This window comes from Oncorhynchus mykiss, chromosome 11, assembly GCF_013265735.2.
Source record: "Oncorhynchus mykiss isolate Arlee chromosome 11, USDA_OmykA_1.1, whole genome shotgun sequence".
NCBI classification, from domain to species: Eukaryota; Metazoa; Chordata; class Actinopteri; order Salmoniformes; family Salmonidae; genus Oncorhynchus; species Oncorhynchus mykiss.
In genome coordinates, this window is record NC_048575.1 from 61,787,232 (window position 1) to 61,803,043 (window position 15,812).

Genomic DNA, 15,812 nt, shown 5'->3' on the forward strand with positions numbered 1-15,812 from the left:
AGCATGCGGAAGCAAATTCAAAACTCAGGAGTGAAGACCGAAGACAAGATGCATCGGCAAAGAAGAGACTTATAACGGCGCCAAATTCGGCCAGTACACAAACAAAATATTTTATTTTTTTTGTCATTGATAGTTGGAAACTTGCTTCAAACGTTACTAGCTGTTTATAATATTTTTTACCAACTTTTGGTACATATTGTGGTAGCTAGTTTGTTAACTTAGTTACCATAATTATTCTTGCTTGTTCTAACGTTAACTTTATGTATTAAATGCAGGGTCTCACTTGAGGTGAAGGATGGAGACTGGGGGGACCTCCTCCAGTGGGGAGGGCTTCCTCTCCAGAATGGCCCTCAACGACAACAAGGCTGGAATGGAGGGCCTTGACAGGGACAAGATAAACAAGATCATCATGAAGTTCTCCAAGGTACCATGTTGAGAACTTCTGTCTGTATCCAAACACCCAAACTAACACTCGCCTAGACTCTGAGTTAATACCCTAGTTATCTACCTTACTGTAATGTAATGGCACAGGAACAGACAAACCCACTTGTTGAGGCCCAGTGTGTTCTCTTCTCACAGTGTAACATGGCCAGTTACTGGAGGTCATCAGCCTCTGTGTTTACCTTCCTCTCCTACAGGGCTCCAGGTTCTATGAGAACGAGATGAAAAAGGAACAGCAGGTGAACCAGCGCATTGAGAGGATGATGCTGCAGAAAGCACACATCACTGAGCAACAGTTGAGCAAAGCACAAACACAGGTACGGTGTAGGTGGGCTCTATACACACGCGGGCTCCCGAGTGGTGCAGCGGTCTAAGGCACTGCATCTCAGTGCTAGAGGCGTCACTGTAGACCCTGGTTTGATTCCAGGCTGTATCACAACCGGCTGTGATTGAGAGTCCCATAGGGCGACGCACAATTGGCCCAGCGTCGTTAGGGTTTGGCCGAGGTAGGCCATCATTGTAAACTGACTTTCCGAGTTAAATAAAATTTAAAAAACACACACACATTATGCGGCCTCTGACACACAGATACAGTAAGTTTATAGCTTCTACAGTATATTTTATTTTACATTTATTTATCTAGGCAAGTCAGTTAAGAACAAATTCTTATTTTCAATGACTGCCTTGGAACAGTGGGTTAACTGCCTTGTTCAGGGGCAGAACGACAGATTTTTAACTTGTCAGCTCGGGGATTCGATCTTGTAACCTTTCGGTTACTAGTCCAATGCTCTAATCACTAGGCTACCTGCCGCCCCCATATATTTAGGTGTTATAATTTGATTGAAGTTCTGTCGCCTCTGAACGTCTTGTTGTAGGTGGAAAATATGACCTTTGACCTGGAGAGGGTTCGTGACTTGAGCCGTGTTATTGTGCACGTGGATATGGATGCCTTCTACGCTGCGGTGGAGACGAGAGACTGTCCTGACCTGAAGGACAAACCCATGGCCGTGGGCTCTATGAGCATGCTGGTGAGATTCTATACAGGACTGTTAATTTGCTAGCAACATACTTTAGGCCATGTAGTGTATGTGGACACCTCTTCCTATTAGGGAATTTGGCCATTTCAGCCACATGTTGCTGACAAGTGTACAAAATCAAGCACACAGCCATGCATTCTCCATAGACAAACATTGGGAGTAGAATGGCCCGTACTGAAGTGACTTTCAACTTTCAACATGGCACTATTGAGACGTTTCATTACATGTTTTCTTACCTCATGTACACTATATATACATTAGTATGTGGACACCCCTTCAAATTAGTGGATTTGGCTATTTTAGCCACACCCGTTGCTGACAGGTGTATAAAATTGAGCACAGAAAACATTTGCAGTAGAATGGCCTTACTGGCGAGCTCAGCGACCTTCAATGTGGCACTGTCATAGGATGCCACCTTTCCAACAAGTCTGTTCGTAAAATTTCTGCCCTGCTAGAGCTGCCCCGGTCAACTGTAAGTGCTGTTATTGTGAAGTGGAAACGTCTAGGAGCAACAACGGCTCAGCCGTGAAGTGGTAGGCCACACAAGCTCACAGAACGGGAGCGGTGAGTGCTGAGTGCTGAAGCGCATAGCGTGTAAAAATCGTCTGTCCTCAATTGTAACTCTCACTACCGAGTTCCAAACTGCCTCAAGGAAGCAACGTCAGCACAATAACTGGACGTCGGGAGCTTAATGAAATGGGTTTCCCTGGCCGAGTAGCCACACACAAGCCTAATATCACCATGCACAATGCCAAGTGTCGGCTAGAGTGGTGTGAAGCTCGCCGCCATTGGACTCTCTGGAGTGATGAATCACGCTTCACCATCTGGCAGTCCGACAGACGAATCTGGGTTTGGCTGATGCCAGGTGAACGTTACCTGCCCCAATGCATAGTGCCAACTGTAGAGTTTGGTGGAGGAGGAATAATGATCTGGGGCTGTTCATGGTTTGTGCTAGGCCCCTAAGCTCCAGTGAAGGAAAATGTTAACTCTACAGCATACAGTGACATTCTAGACGATTCTGCGCTTCCAACTTTCTGGCAACAGTTTGGGGAAGGCCCTTTCCTGTATCAGCATTACAATGCCCCCATGCACAAAGTGAGGTCCATACAGAAATGCTTTGTTGAGATCAGTGTGGAAGAACCTGACTTTCCTGCACAGAGCTTTGACCTCTACCCCATCGAACACCTTGGAGATGAATTGGAACGCTGACATCAGTGCCGACTTCACTAATTATCTTGTAGCTGAATGTAAGCAAGTCCCCGCAGCAATGTTCCAACATCTAGTGGAATGCCTTCCCAGAAGAGTTATAGCAGCGAAGGGGGGGACCAACTCTATATTAATGCCCATGATATTGGAAGGAGATGTTTGACGAGCAGGTGTCAACATACTTTTGGCCATGTAGTGTATAAGCACAGGCTTCTCATGAGCGAGACAGGATTTGGAAGGCTGGCCACGCAAGACTATGGAGACAAGCAAAATAATATATAATTATATATTATTATTATTATTATATAGTTTGTGATACCAAATGTCTAGTTATGTGATGTCAAAATAAGAAAGCCAAGCCTGTTGACTTCGCTACCCAGAGGGAGGTTCATATCTGGCGATCTTTCTCACACTGGTTCTCTTTCATGTATGAACTAGTTTATGGTGTTCTAACTGAATCTGAAAGATGGCCCATTATTGCACTACAACAATTACCTCGTATTGAGCCCCAGGTTGTGTCTACAACTTGTCTATGTTTTATCCACTCTCCTCAGACAACTTCCAACTACCATGCAAGGAAGTTTGGGGTCCGTGCCGCCATGCCTGGCTTCATCGCGAAGAAGCTCTGCCCAAACCTGGTTATTGTTCCAACCAACTTTGACAAATACAGAGCAGTGAGCGCTGAAGTAAGGATCTGACACACACAGTGTTTCAGTGGCCAGTGAGGCTTTTAATATATGTATAAATATCCTCCCTAAACAGACATATGGGTCACTAATCATCCTATTTCTCTGCTAGGTCCAAGAGATCTTTGCAGACTATGACCCTCACTTCCTTCCCATGAGTCTGGACGAGGCCTACCTGGACATCAGTGAGCACCTGGAGCAGAGGAGGGTCTGGCCAGAGGCCCTGCGTACCCACCGTCTCCGGACCAACGACACTGGGACAGCTACATCCGTGTCAGTGCCAGGTCAGGAGTCGGTGTCTAAATACAGTGGATTACTGTGTAATAAATGTGTCATGTTCATTTGTTACACTGTTGGATTCCTTTTTTAAACCCATTTTACAGTTATAGTTTACATACTGTGATAAAGTTGTCATTTGTAAGACAACTTTGAGAGTCCATTTTAAGTAGTTCGATTGCGATATAAAGGCAGATACATGTTCTATGGTAGATATAACAAAAGTAAAGAGGGTTATTAAGAGCTTAATAGCATAAGCCTCATCTAATTCTTCCTTCATTTTCTGCCTGACAGAAAGTAAATTAGAAGGGATTGGAACTATGTATGTGTAGTCCCTCTCGCTTTCTCTTATCTAGTTCACTTTTGCCACCTGTCAAGTATAACGAGTGACAAGGGGGGCAGAAGAGAAGAGACATGGACACACAGCTGTGAATCATCTCACACCTCTCTCTCTCTCTAGTTGAGGAGCAGGGTGATGGCCTACAGGAGACAGTAGAGGGTCTGTCTCCTGTCCTGTTTGAGGACAGCCCCAGCTCCTCCTCCTGCCCCTTTCTGCAGGATGCTCCTGGGGGCGGGGCTGGGGGAGACGTGATGGTGTTTGGGACCTGTGCCGAGGAGGCGGTGAGAGAGATGCGCTTCCGCATCGAGCAGAAAACCTCACTTACTGCCAGCGCAGGTGAGCGAGACGCTGTGTGTTCGTTTTCCTCAGAGGACACATTGTCTGAGTCCCAGATAGCACCCTATTTAGATTTTAATTGAACCTTTATTTAACTAGGCAAGTCAGTTAAGAACAAATTCTTATTTACAATGACGGCCTACACTGGCCAAACCCTCCCCTAAACCGGACGACACGGGGCCAATTGGGCGCCTCCCTATGGGACTCCCAATCACAGCTGGTTATGATACAGCCCAGTATCGAACCAGGGTCTGTGATGACGACTCCAGCACTTTGATGCAGTGCCGTAGACCGCTGCGCCACTCGTGAACCCAAATTCACTATGAAATGTCTTTTGGAACAGAGCTGAGGGTTACATAGCTGTGTGAAAATACCTCAGGGAACATTTGATATGTTACTATCCTAGTCTAACTTCATCATCCTATTCTGTATGTAGTCACATCAAGCTTGTAACACATTTGCCATGGGTCTTTTATTGGTCATTCTTCTAGGCATTGCCCCAAACATGATGCTGGCCAAGGTGTGTAGTGATAAGAACAAACCCAACGGCCAGTACAGACTCCCCTCTAACCGACAGGCTGTCATGGTATTCATACAGGACCTGCCAGTCCGGAAGGTAGGTTGCTATACACCTCAGCCCCAAACCTAGACAGCCTATTAAGGGATGTTTACTCAAGGAGATTTTTTATGGACCATGTTGCTAGCTGATGGCCTACAAATAAAGATGAGTAAAAGATGGTCTTTTGGTGTGCCAGGTATCAGGCATTGGGAACGTGACAGAGAAGATGCTGGGAGCTCTAGGTATCACCAGCTGTATCCATCTTGGCCAGGAGATGGCGCTGCTGGCCTTGCTGTTCTCTGAGACAGCCTGGCACCACTTCCTCGAAATCTCCCTAGGCTTGGGCTCCACACACATCGAGAGGTTCTGGCCGGGCAGGCAGAGGGGGTGGGCAGGGCAGAAAGGGGCAACTATACAGTAGATGAATCCTTCAAATGAGTTCAAGTCATCTGACTTGAGTCTGTCTGTTTTTTATTTACTTACAGGGACGGGGAGAGAAAAAGCATGAGCACAGAGAGGTAGTTGTTTTTCTTTTCTGGCAACATACAGTGAGCTCAAAGTATTTTCACAGTGACAAGTTTGTTGTTGTTTTGGCTCTGTACTCAAGCACATAGGATTTGAAATGACAGAGACTATGAGGTTAACCTTAAAGTGCAGACGGTCAACTTTAATTTGAGGTTATTATATCCATATTGGCTGAACCGTTTAGAACTGACATAACTTTTTGTACATAGTCTCCCCATTTTAGGGAACTGAAAGTATTTTGACAAATTCACTTATGTGTGTTAAAGTAGTCAACGGGTTAGTATTTTGTTCCATATTCTTAGCACGTAATGATTACATCAAGCTTGTGACTCTAAAAACTTGTCAGATGCTGTTGCAGTTTGTTTTTGTTGTTTCAGATTATTTTGTGTCAAATAGAAATTAATTGTAAATAATTTGTCATTTTGTAGTCACTTTTATTCTAAATAAGAATAGAGTACTTGTTTCTGAACACTTCTCCATTAATATTGATGCTACCATGATTCTGGATAATAATGCATGAGTCTTGAATAACTATGAGTGAGAATGTTTGAGTCCTCTCAACATTACCAATAATGGGAGGTTAGCCATTTTGGTTGGGTAACTTTCTCACTCATCAGAACCTTATCAACCATTCATTTCTATTTGGCACAAAATAATCTGAGACGCAACCAAAACAAACTGTAAATGCATCAAACAAGTTTGTAGAGTCACAAGCTTGATGTAGTTATTGCGTGCTAGGAATATGTGACCAAATGCTAAACTTTTTACTACTTAAATACGCACGTTAATTTGGGTTGCCTGGCTACCCAGACTCCTTGCTCCAGCCAAATGCAACGCCACGCCTACGGACGTTAGTTTCTTCTCCACAATGAGTCTGGATCTGAGTACCTCCCCGACCTTTCCCCGAATGCAAACCCATTCGGGGCCGTCTGATTAGTCCAGAAACCGATGGGTTGAGCCAGAACACACGTATAAAGTGGTGGTTTTAAAATTCCTCATTTGCTTTGATACTATGATTCGTTAGAGACAATCTAATTGCTGACAATTTTTTGTGCAACACCCCTCGTCGCCACAATCGACTTCAATGATGGCATTCTCAGACTAAAGTATGTAGCGAACGACAGACCAGCGGAAGAATTCGGTGTGAGTTGCCAGGCTATAAAACAGGGGGGGGGGGGACTATGTACAAAAAGTTCTGTCATTTCTAAACGGTTCACCCAATGTATTCGCCTCATAATAACCAGACTGATTGTCGCTGTGCAGTGAACATTCATGTAAGCTTGCGAGATCAGGTGGCTTGCTAGGCTACCGATATGGATGAAAATACCCTCAAATTAAAGCTGGCCGTCTGCACTTTAACCTCAGTCATTGTTTCATTTAAAATGTGTTTATTTATTGCACATATCCAGTTCAGAGACAGAATTACAAAACATGTCACTGTCCAAATACTTTTGGACCTTACTGTATGTGTGAAATCAATAGATAAATAATGGAACATACTCTAATACTCTCCCCACATCCAACATGTTTCTCTATCTCCTTCATTCTCTGTCAGGACATTTGGAGAGATGGTTGCATTAGAGGAGCAGTTCTCTCTGTGCAGGCAGCTGTGTCAAGACCTGGCTCAGGACCTGCAGAAGGAGGCTCTCCGGGTACTCCACAGCAGTGGTTTTCAACCCTCTCCTCGGGGACCTCCAGACGTTTCACAATTTTGTTGTAGCCCTGAACTACCTCACCTGTTTCACCTTTTCAGAGGCTTGATGATTAGTTGTCAAGTTGAATCAGTTGTGCTAGCTGTAGAATAGTTAAAATACATGGAAGGACTGGGGGTCCCCGAGGAGTGGTTTGAAAGTACAGCTTGGTTCATTACAGTACACTTTTAGTAATGGTATAAGTTGTGTAGCACATTTCTCCACCTCGCTTAGAGTATATTTTCTTAAACACAAATTCACTTGGATTCATAGTAAAAGTGTTTGAAATCAAACAATTTTTTAAAAATCAATTAATCTACTCGGTCTGCAACCCAGAGTTTGTAAGATTCTGATTTAAATGAAACAGATTTCTCAGCTTACAATAGTCAAAATGTTTATTCACGAGGACGTCCTAACATCAAAAATGCAAACCCAGACTTTATAACACACACAAACAAGTTCAAATCTTAAGCTACGCCTTGCTTAGACAGTCTGTGTTTTTCCACTACATAGATACATTGTTTAATCTGCAACATGTTTCATAATCTTCTGCAAGCCTAACCGTTTCTCCCCTCCACGGGTGGAGACAATGTCCTGTAAGGAACACAGTAGTCCAGCTTGTCTGTCGATAGCTCCTCTTATCATTTGTTTCCCACTTGCACCCTGCTTACATACTAAAAAGGAACAAAAGGTCCTTGTTCTAATTCTGACTAAAACTACACACATCAGATTATAGTTTTATGATTCTAATCAATTTCATAAATTATATGGTTTCAGAGTGGAATTATTTAATCATTATCTTTCAACATATACATTATTTTATCAGGAAGAGGGAGCAGGAAAGTGTTCTTGAACAGAAAGGATATTTCCTCAGAGAGGGTATTGAGAGGGTATTTTGGGGTCACAGAACATCACAATATCAGTGTTGGATCCCAGAATCAATCTGTCTCTAAGAAGCATCTCACACAATTACTAGAGCGTCTGTTTCCCTCCAATCGATAGAGAGAGCTGCCTTGGCACGACCATCACCCCCTGGCTTAGCCCTAATGTTCTTTTGATAGCTGGAGGAAATAGAGAGCAATTATGGAGAATACCAGGGACCAGTGTGATCCTCAGCCTGCCTGGTGAATAGGCTGCTTGGGGATGATCATCGCGCTCTTAGGAAAATGTCTTTGACCCTTCTTCACTTAGTGTAATCTATCAGTCAAATCAATGTCTGTTTTGTCCTTTGACTCCATCCCCAGGTTCAACCAGATGTATCCTGTAATTCACCATGTCATTGCTTTGTTTTCTTCCAGGGCAAGACAGTGACGTTGAAGCTTAAAAATGTCAACTTTGAGGTGAAAACCAGAGCGTGGACATTGCCGTGTGCCGTTGCTACGAGTGACGAGCTCTTTGCTGTCGCTAAGGACTTGCTGAAGACTGAGATTGACAACGTCAGCCCCCAGCCACTGAGACTGAGGCTCATGGGTAACCTTAATTTACCTTCTCTCACTGGTTTAAATGGAGTATACCACTGGAAAAAAATACTTAATATCACATTTAATGTCTGTTGTATATATCAATAATATATGAAGTACCTTCTACTGATTCTGTTATTAATTCTTATCTTTAATTAAAATCAACCCTTGCGTGTCTGCAGGCATTCGAGTTTCCAGCTTTGTCAGAGCTGACGACAAGAAACCCCAGCAGAAGAGCATTGTGGGATTCCTTCAGCAAGGCAGGGCTGACTCCAGTAGCCCCTCACAGATCTCCTCCCACAAGCCTGTGAAAGAGCATCCACCTAAGCCTCCAGGCCAGACCCAGCCCTTTCCCTGCCCTTCCCTGGTACAGCAGAGCCAGGGGCAGGAGGATCACCCCTGGGTACCCAGCTGGGGAGGAGTGGAGGTGGGGAGGACTGGGGAGCAGCAGCAGTCCTTCTTCCAAAAAGCTCGCGCCCAGAGGCTGCGGCTGCAAGCTGAGAGAGAGGACCCACCAGAGGATGGAAAGTGGAACGTCTTAGAGACCAGACTGGGCCCAACCTCATCAGCCACCAAGCCCAAACAGACACAGACACCCATTCAGAAGAATCCAAATACATCAGCAGAGACACACTTCACGATGAGTGCATTGACAGCTCCTGACAACATGACACATGCACCTACAGCCAGCAGCACAGAGGCACATGTGTCTACTTCATTGTACTGGTCCACAGAGCCAGGGACAGACAGTCTGACCTGCCCTGTGTGCTTCAGGGAGGTGAACACCACAGACCTGACAGTCTTCAACAGACATGTTGACCAGTGTCTCAGTGGGGTTCCTATGGAGCACAACATTCACACAGACACAGAACTAGAGAGAGGCTCCAGTGTCTGTGAGGAGGAGGTGGAGAAAGAGAGGGAAGGGGAGATTGAGAAAGAGATAGCTGAAGGGGAAAGGAGGAGGGAGGAGGGATTGATGGAGAAAGGTAGGGACCCACTTAGTAGGTGCATGTTGGACTCATTGGGCCTTCGATTGGACTCTAGTGCAGGTGATAATAAAGGACTACTTCTGTATGAGACTAGTACAACTAATATTTCACTAAACGCTGTGGGCCTGAACCCTGTCTGCCTTAACACTTGTCCAAATGGAGGTGTGTCTATACCTAGAGTTACAGACCCTAACATCCTGAAGGGTTCATCTCAAAGTGACCCTCGTATTCGTCCGTTGTCCCCAGGTGGCCCTCGGCCAATGACTACGCCCAAGGTTGAGTCACATGACCCCAGAGAACCCGCCCTCACCTGCCCAGTGTGTCAGGTGACACAGGACACCGATAACCTCACCCTCTTTAACCGACACGTTGACCTCTGTCTAAACCAGGAGGTCTTACATGAGCTTGAAGGACTGGCATCTGTGGACTGCACCACCCACAATGCAACACCTGCTGCCCACAAAGGTCAGTGTTTCATTTAATGATTGATCTCACATTACATGTCACCATGGGGCACCATGTGCAGATCGATGAGGGACAAAACAATTAAATCCATGTTAGAACAAGGCTGCAACACAACAAAATGCGGAAAAAGCCAAGGGGTCCGAACATTCTCCGAACGCACTGCACGTAATGGAGCTCCATTTGTTCAGTTCTGTAAATAACTCACGCTTGAAACCGAAAGACAACTCAAATGTGTCCTACAAAGCACCAACATTATTTACAAAATGTAAATGGTACAGAACAAAAACTGATATCTGGATCAAATACATTAACATAAAATGTATACACTACTCTACCTGATTTAGTGCTGATCTTCAAATATTCTTTATATTAAGCTTTTCAATACATATTGTTTTGCAAATGACAGTATGGACTATAACTACGGCTGTTCTGATCTGTTGTTGCACATTGTTCATGAATGTGTCTTGTAGTTCTTATACAAGGCCAAATTTAAAGTGTATTAATATGAATAGGAAAAACACATCCCAGAAACATGTAGTTCTGTCCTTGAACTGTTCTTGTCTATTAATGTGTTATATGATGTCATGTTTTGTGTGGACCCCAGGAAGAGTAGCTGCTGATTTTGCAACAGCTAATGGGGATCCTAATAAAATACCAAATGGTCATTAAAATAGACCAAGAACTTACTTGAGGTTGAGTATATTTTCTTCCAAGAAAGAGTGAAACTGACCTGTTCTAAGGGTGAAACTAGAAGAATGTTTGGCCACTGTGAGGCCAGTCTGTCTGTCTCAGTGACATGGTATTGTGGGGGCTGTGTATTGATTTCCTTTGAGAGAGTGAAGACGTCTCATTTCACACTGTGGGGCCTCCCCTGCCCTGCTCACTGCCCCTGGTAAATCACTTCTTCACCCATTCAAGCCTGACAATGGAAAGAAAGTCTCTTCCAGTTTCCTCTTAACTAACTTGCCTGTGAGGTTGCAGTCTTTATAGCTTTGAAAATAACACAAATTACTAAATTGCTTGTCGAACCTAGACAGTTGTCATTCTTTTTTTCCTAATGTCTTTTCCTGTTTCCCGCCCACAGAGCGAGAGCAGCCCCTGCGGAGAGCGCCACAGAAAGGCAAGAGCAAAAGGTGAAACTACCTACAACTTCTTAGACATATCTCTGACTCAGGGTGTATATATCAGAGATTGAAGTGTCACTCAGAGAGGAGCGAGATAATTGATTTAGATGTACCCATGGTTACTGACACTAATCGTGTTAGTTTGAATTGGTCAATTGACTTGAAAGTCAGTACATTCACAATGGACTTAATTAAACACAAATGTTGCGTGGTAGATTAAAACATTGACCAGAAGTTGACAAGAAGGTTTCAGATACTGGTGAAGACAGAGTGAGAATTGTGCAGTAAAATCAAATGTATTTATATAGCCCTTTTTACATCAGCTGATATCTCAGAGCTGTACAGAAACCCAGCCTAAAACCCCAAACAGCAAGCAATGCAGTTGTAGAAGCACAATGGCTAGGAAAAACTCCCTAGAAAGGCCAAAACCTAGGAAGAAACCTCGAGAGTAACCAGGCCATGAGGGGTGGCCAGTCCTCTTCTGGCTGTGCCGGGTTGAGATTATAACAGAACATGGCCAAGATGTTCAAATGTTCATAAATGACCAGCATGGTCAAATAATAATAATCACAATAGTTGTTGAGGGTGCAGCAAGTCAGCACCTCAGGAGGAAATGTCAGTTGGCTTTTCATAGCCGATCATTGAGAGTATCTCTACCGCTCTTGCTGTCTCTAGAGAGTTGAAAACAGCAGGTCTGGGACAGGTAGCACGTCCGGTGAACAGGTCAGGGTTCCTTAGCCGCAGGCAAAACAGTTGAAACTGGAGCAGCAGCACGGCCAGGTGGACTGGGGACAGCAAGGAGTCATCATGCCAAAGAAAGAAAGAGAGAATTAGAGCGAGCATACTTAAATTCACACAGGACACCGAATAAAACAGGAGAAATACTCCAGAAATAACTGACTGACCCTAGCCCCCCAACACACAAACTACTCCAGCATAAATACTGGAGGCTGAGACAGGAGGGGTCAGGAGACACTGTGGCCCCATCCGATGATACCCCCAGACAGGGCCAAACAGGCAGGATATAACCCCACCTACTTTTCCAAAGCACAGCCCCCACACCACTAGAGGGATATCTTCAACCACCAACTTACCATCCTGAGACAAGACCGAGTATAGCCCACAAAGATCTCCGCCACGGCACAACCTAAGGGGGGGCGCCAACCCAGACAGGAAGACCACGTCAGTGACTCAACCCACGCACCCCTCCTAGGGACGGCATGGAAGAGCACCAGTAAGCCAGTGACTCAGCCCCTGTAATAGGGTTAGAGGCAGAGAATCACAGTGGAGATGGGGGACCCAGCCAGGCAGAGACCACAAGGGTGGTTCGTTGCTCCAGTGCCTTTCCATTCACCTTCACACTCCTGGGCCAGACTACACTCAATCATAGGACCTACTGAAGAGATGAGTCTTCAATAAAGACTTAAAGGATGAGACCAAGTCTGCGTCTCTCACATGGGTAGGCAGACCATTCCATAAAAATGGAGCTCTATAGGAGAAAGCCCTGTCTCCAGCTGTTTGCTTAGAAATTCTAGGGACAATTAGGAGGCCTGCGCCTTGTGACCGTAGTGTACGTGTAGGTATGTACGGCAGGACCAAATCGGAAAGATGGGTAGGAGCAAGCCCATGTAATGCTTTGTAGGTTAGCAGTAAAACCTTGAAATCAGCCCTTGCCTTAACAGGCAGCCAGTGTAGGGAGGCTAGCACTGGAGTAATATGATCACATTGTTGGGTTCTAGTCAGGATTCTAGCAGCCGTATTTAGCACTAACTGACGTTTATTTAGTGCTTTATCCGGGTAGCCGTAAAGTAGAGCATTGCAGTAGTCTAACCTAGAAGTAACAAAAGCATGGATTAATTTTTCTGCATCCTTTTTGGACAGAACATTTCTGATTTTTGCAATGTTATGTAGATGGAAAAAAGCTGTCCTTGAAATGGTCTTGCCAGGTCGCAGTTGTAAATGAGAACTTGTTCTCAACTTGCCTACCTGGTTAAATAAAGGTAAAATAAAATAAAATATGTTCTTCAAAAGAGAGATCAGGGTCCAGAGTAACACCGAGGTCCTTCACAGTTTTATTTGAGACGACTGTACAACCATCAGGATTAATTGTCAGATTCAACAGAAGATCTTTGTTTCTTGGGACCTAGAACAAGCATCTCTGTTTTGTCTGAGTTTAAAAGTAGAACGTTTGCAGCCATCCACTTCCTTATGTGCGAAACAGGCTTCCAGTGAGGGCAATTTTGGGGCTTCACCATGTTTCATCGAAATGTACAGCTGTGTGTCATCTGCATAGCAGTGAAAGTTAACATTGTTTTCGATTGACATCCCCAAGAGGTAAAATATATAGTGAAAACAATAGTGGTCCTAAAACGGAACCTTGAGGAACACCGAAATTTACAGTTGATTTGTCAGAGGACAAAACATTCACAGAGACAAACTGATATCTTTCCGACAGATAAAATCTAAACCAGGCCAGAACTTGTCTGTGTAGACCAATTTGGGTTTCCAATCTCTCCAAAATAATGTGGTGATTGATGGTATCAAAAGCAGCACTAAGGTCTAGGAGCACGAGGACAGATGCAGAGCCTCGGTCTGACGCCATTAAAAAATGTGCTGTGTTTCGTTCTGGCTACTTTTCCAGGAGAGGCTCATCTCCCCCACCCCCATCTAAGAAGGTCAAAGCCCTGGGCCCAGCTCGGAACACCATCGACAAGTTCTTTAGGTGACAACACACACGAAGACCAAGAGGATGGCATGTTATTCTCAGACGGTGATGAAGACTGACTGCTACCTGGATCTCAGGTGAATGGAGTGCTGGTGACCTCACTAGAAACCATACCTACCTACCTAGTACTTCTTGGATTGCTGGGCATTTGGATTGCTTACTCAATAATTGAAGATGCACTTTCTTCTTTCTATAATGTTAGTTTTTATGTATTTTGTTCATTCTTTAATGTCATAATGGTCATAAATTGCTTTATTAATTTATTGTACTGCTATAATTGATCATGCACTAGCTGCGGCTAAATGAGGGGACTGTGTGTGTTTTGCACCATTTTAGATGTAAAGAAGAAGGTGCACGATGGATGTGAAGAATAGGGGTTAGAATAACTAAACACTGAACAAAAATATAAATGCAGCATATAAAGTGTTGGTCTGCACAAAAAGTTTATTTCTCTCAACTTTTGTACACAAATTTGTTTACATCCCTGTTACTGGGCCTTTCTCCTTTGCCAAAATAATCCATCCACCTGATAAGTGTGGCATATCAAGAAGCTGGTTAAATAGCATGATCATTACACAGGTGCGCATGTGCTGGGGGCAACAAAGGGCACTCTAAAATGTGCCGTTTTGTCACACAATGCCACTGACATCTCAAGTTTTGAGGGAGCGTGCAATTGGCATGCTGACCGCAGGAATGTCCACCAGAGCTGTTGCCAGATAATTAAATTTAAATTTTTCTACCATAAGCCGCCTCTGTCGTTTTAGAGAATTTGGCAGTGCCTCACAACCGCAGACCAGGTGCAACCATGCCAGCCCAGGACCTCCACATCTGGCTTCTTCAACTGCGGGATCATCTGAGATCAGGCATCTGGACAGCTGATTAAACTGTGGGTTTGCACAACCAAAATATTTCTGCACAAACTGCCTCAGGGTAGCTCATCTACGTGCTCATTGTCTTCATTAGGGTCTTGATCGGACTGTAGTTCGGCATCGTAACCGACTTCATTTGGGGAAAATGCTCATCTTCGATGGCCACTGGCACTCTGGAGAAGTGTGCTCTTCCCAGATTAATCATGGTTTCAACTGTACCGGGCAGACGGCATGTATGGCATCGTGTGGGCGAGCGGTTTGCTGATGTCAACATTGTGAACGGAGTGCCCCATGGTGGCGGTGGGGTTATGGTATGGGCAAGCATTAGCTACGGATAATGAACACGATTGCATTTTATCGATGGCAATTTGAACACACAGAGATACCGTGACGAGATCCTGAGGCCCATTGTTGTGCCATTTATCCACCGCCATCACCTCATGTTTCACCATAATGCACGGACCCATGTCGCATGGATCTGTACACAATTTCTGGAAGCTGGAAATGTCCCAGTTCTTCATGGCCTGCATACTCTTCAGATATGTCACCCATTGAGCATGTTTGGGATGCTCTAGATCAACGTATACGACAGCGTGTTCCAGTTCCCGCCAATATCGAGCAACATTAAAGAGGAGTGGGACAACAGCGTGATCAACTCTATGTGCTGCATGAGGCAAATGGTGGTCACACCACATACTGACTGATTTTCTGATCCATGCCCTACTTTTTTTTAAAGTTATGCATCTGTTGGTGACATCTGTATTCCCAGTCATGTGAAATCCATAGATTAGGGCCTAATTTATTTATTTAAATTGACTGATTTCCTTATATGAACGGTATCTTTGAAATTGTTCCATGTAAGTAATGTAATTCTAAGTTTATATTTTTGTTCAGTGTATTATAGTTTTGCATAAGAAAACTTAAATATCTAAATTGTTTTAGATTATATTTAAATGTGCATTTAGTATTTAAGATGTTTCCACAAGAATATTGCTCAAAGTTACCACCATGTTGACATTTGCTGAATGAACTGTGTTGGCAGTCAATTATTCTCCTTGTTAAACTTTGTAAAGTCTCTGTGTC

The 15,812-nt window shown here is 44.2% G+C and overlaps 2 protein-coding genes across 5 annotated transcripts in view; both read left to right on the forward strand.

Annotated features, from left to right (window-relative positions):
• LOC110536169 (DNA polymerase kappa) lies at positions 1–14,591 on the forward strand. 3 transcript variants are annotated; one of them, XM_021621772.2, is made up of 16 exons: positions 1–89; positions 276–424; positions 639–758; positions 1,317–1,469; positions 3,239–3,370; positions 3,483–3,654; positions 4,107–4,322; positions 4,814–4,938; positions 5,078–5,244; positions 5,367–5,399; positions 6,962–7,058; positions 8,396–8,567; positions 8,740–9,606; positions 9,793–10,011; positions 11,096–11,144; positions 13,777–14,591. In XM_021621772.2, the coding sequence occupies exons 2-16, from the start codon at positions 296–298 to the stop codon at positions 13,859–13,861; spliced, it is 2,736 nt and encodes a 911-aa protein (XP_021477447.2). In that variant the 5' UTR covers positions 1–89; positions 276–295; the 3' UTR covers positions 13,862–14,591. The 3 variants fall into 3 exon arrangements, with proteins under 3 accessions (XP_021477447.2, XP_021477445.2, XP_021477446.2); XM_021621770.2 differs by having other exon boundaries at positions 8,740–10,011; XM_021621771.2 differs by having other exon boundaries at positions 26–93; positions 8,740–10,011.
• The window catches only part of LOC110536170 (ankyrin repeat and death domain-containing protein 1A), a 15,275-nt gene continuing 13,272 nt past the window's right edge, over positions 13,810–15,812 (forward strand). For both annotated transcript variants that reach the window (XM_021621774.2, XM_021621773.2), the window contains exon 1: positions 13,810–13,937. The gene's annotated coding sequence lies outside the window, so the exon portion shown is untranslated. The remainder of the gene's footprint in view (positions 13,938–15,812) is intronic.

What these genes read in the sequence shown, in the direction of transcription:
- LOC110536169 (XM_021621770.2), top strand. Translation starts at nt 296, where the DNA reads ATGGAGACTGGGGGGACCTCCTCCAGTGGGGAGGGCTTCCTCTCCAGA. An exon ending in CTCACTTACTGCCAGCGCAG is followed by an intron (nt 4,323 to 4,813) that starts GTGAGCGAGACG and finishes TCATTCTTCTAG; the next exon opens with GCATTGCCCCAAACATGATG. An exon ending in AGGACCTGCCAGTCCGGAAG is followed by an intron (nt 4,939 to 5,077) that starts GTAGGTTGCTAT and finishes TTGGTGTGCCAG; the next exon opens with GTATCAGGCATTGGGAACGT.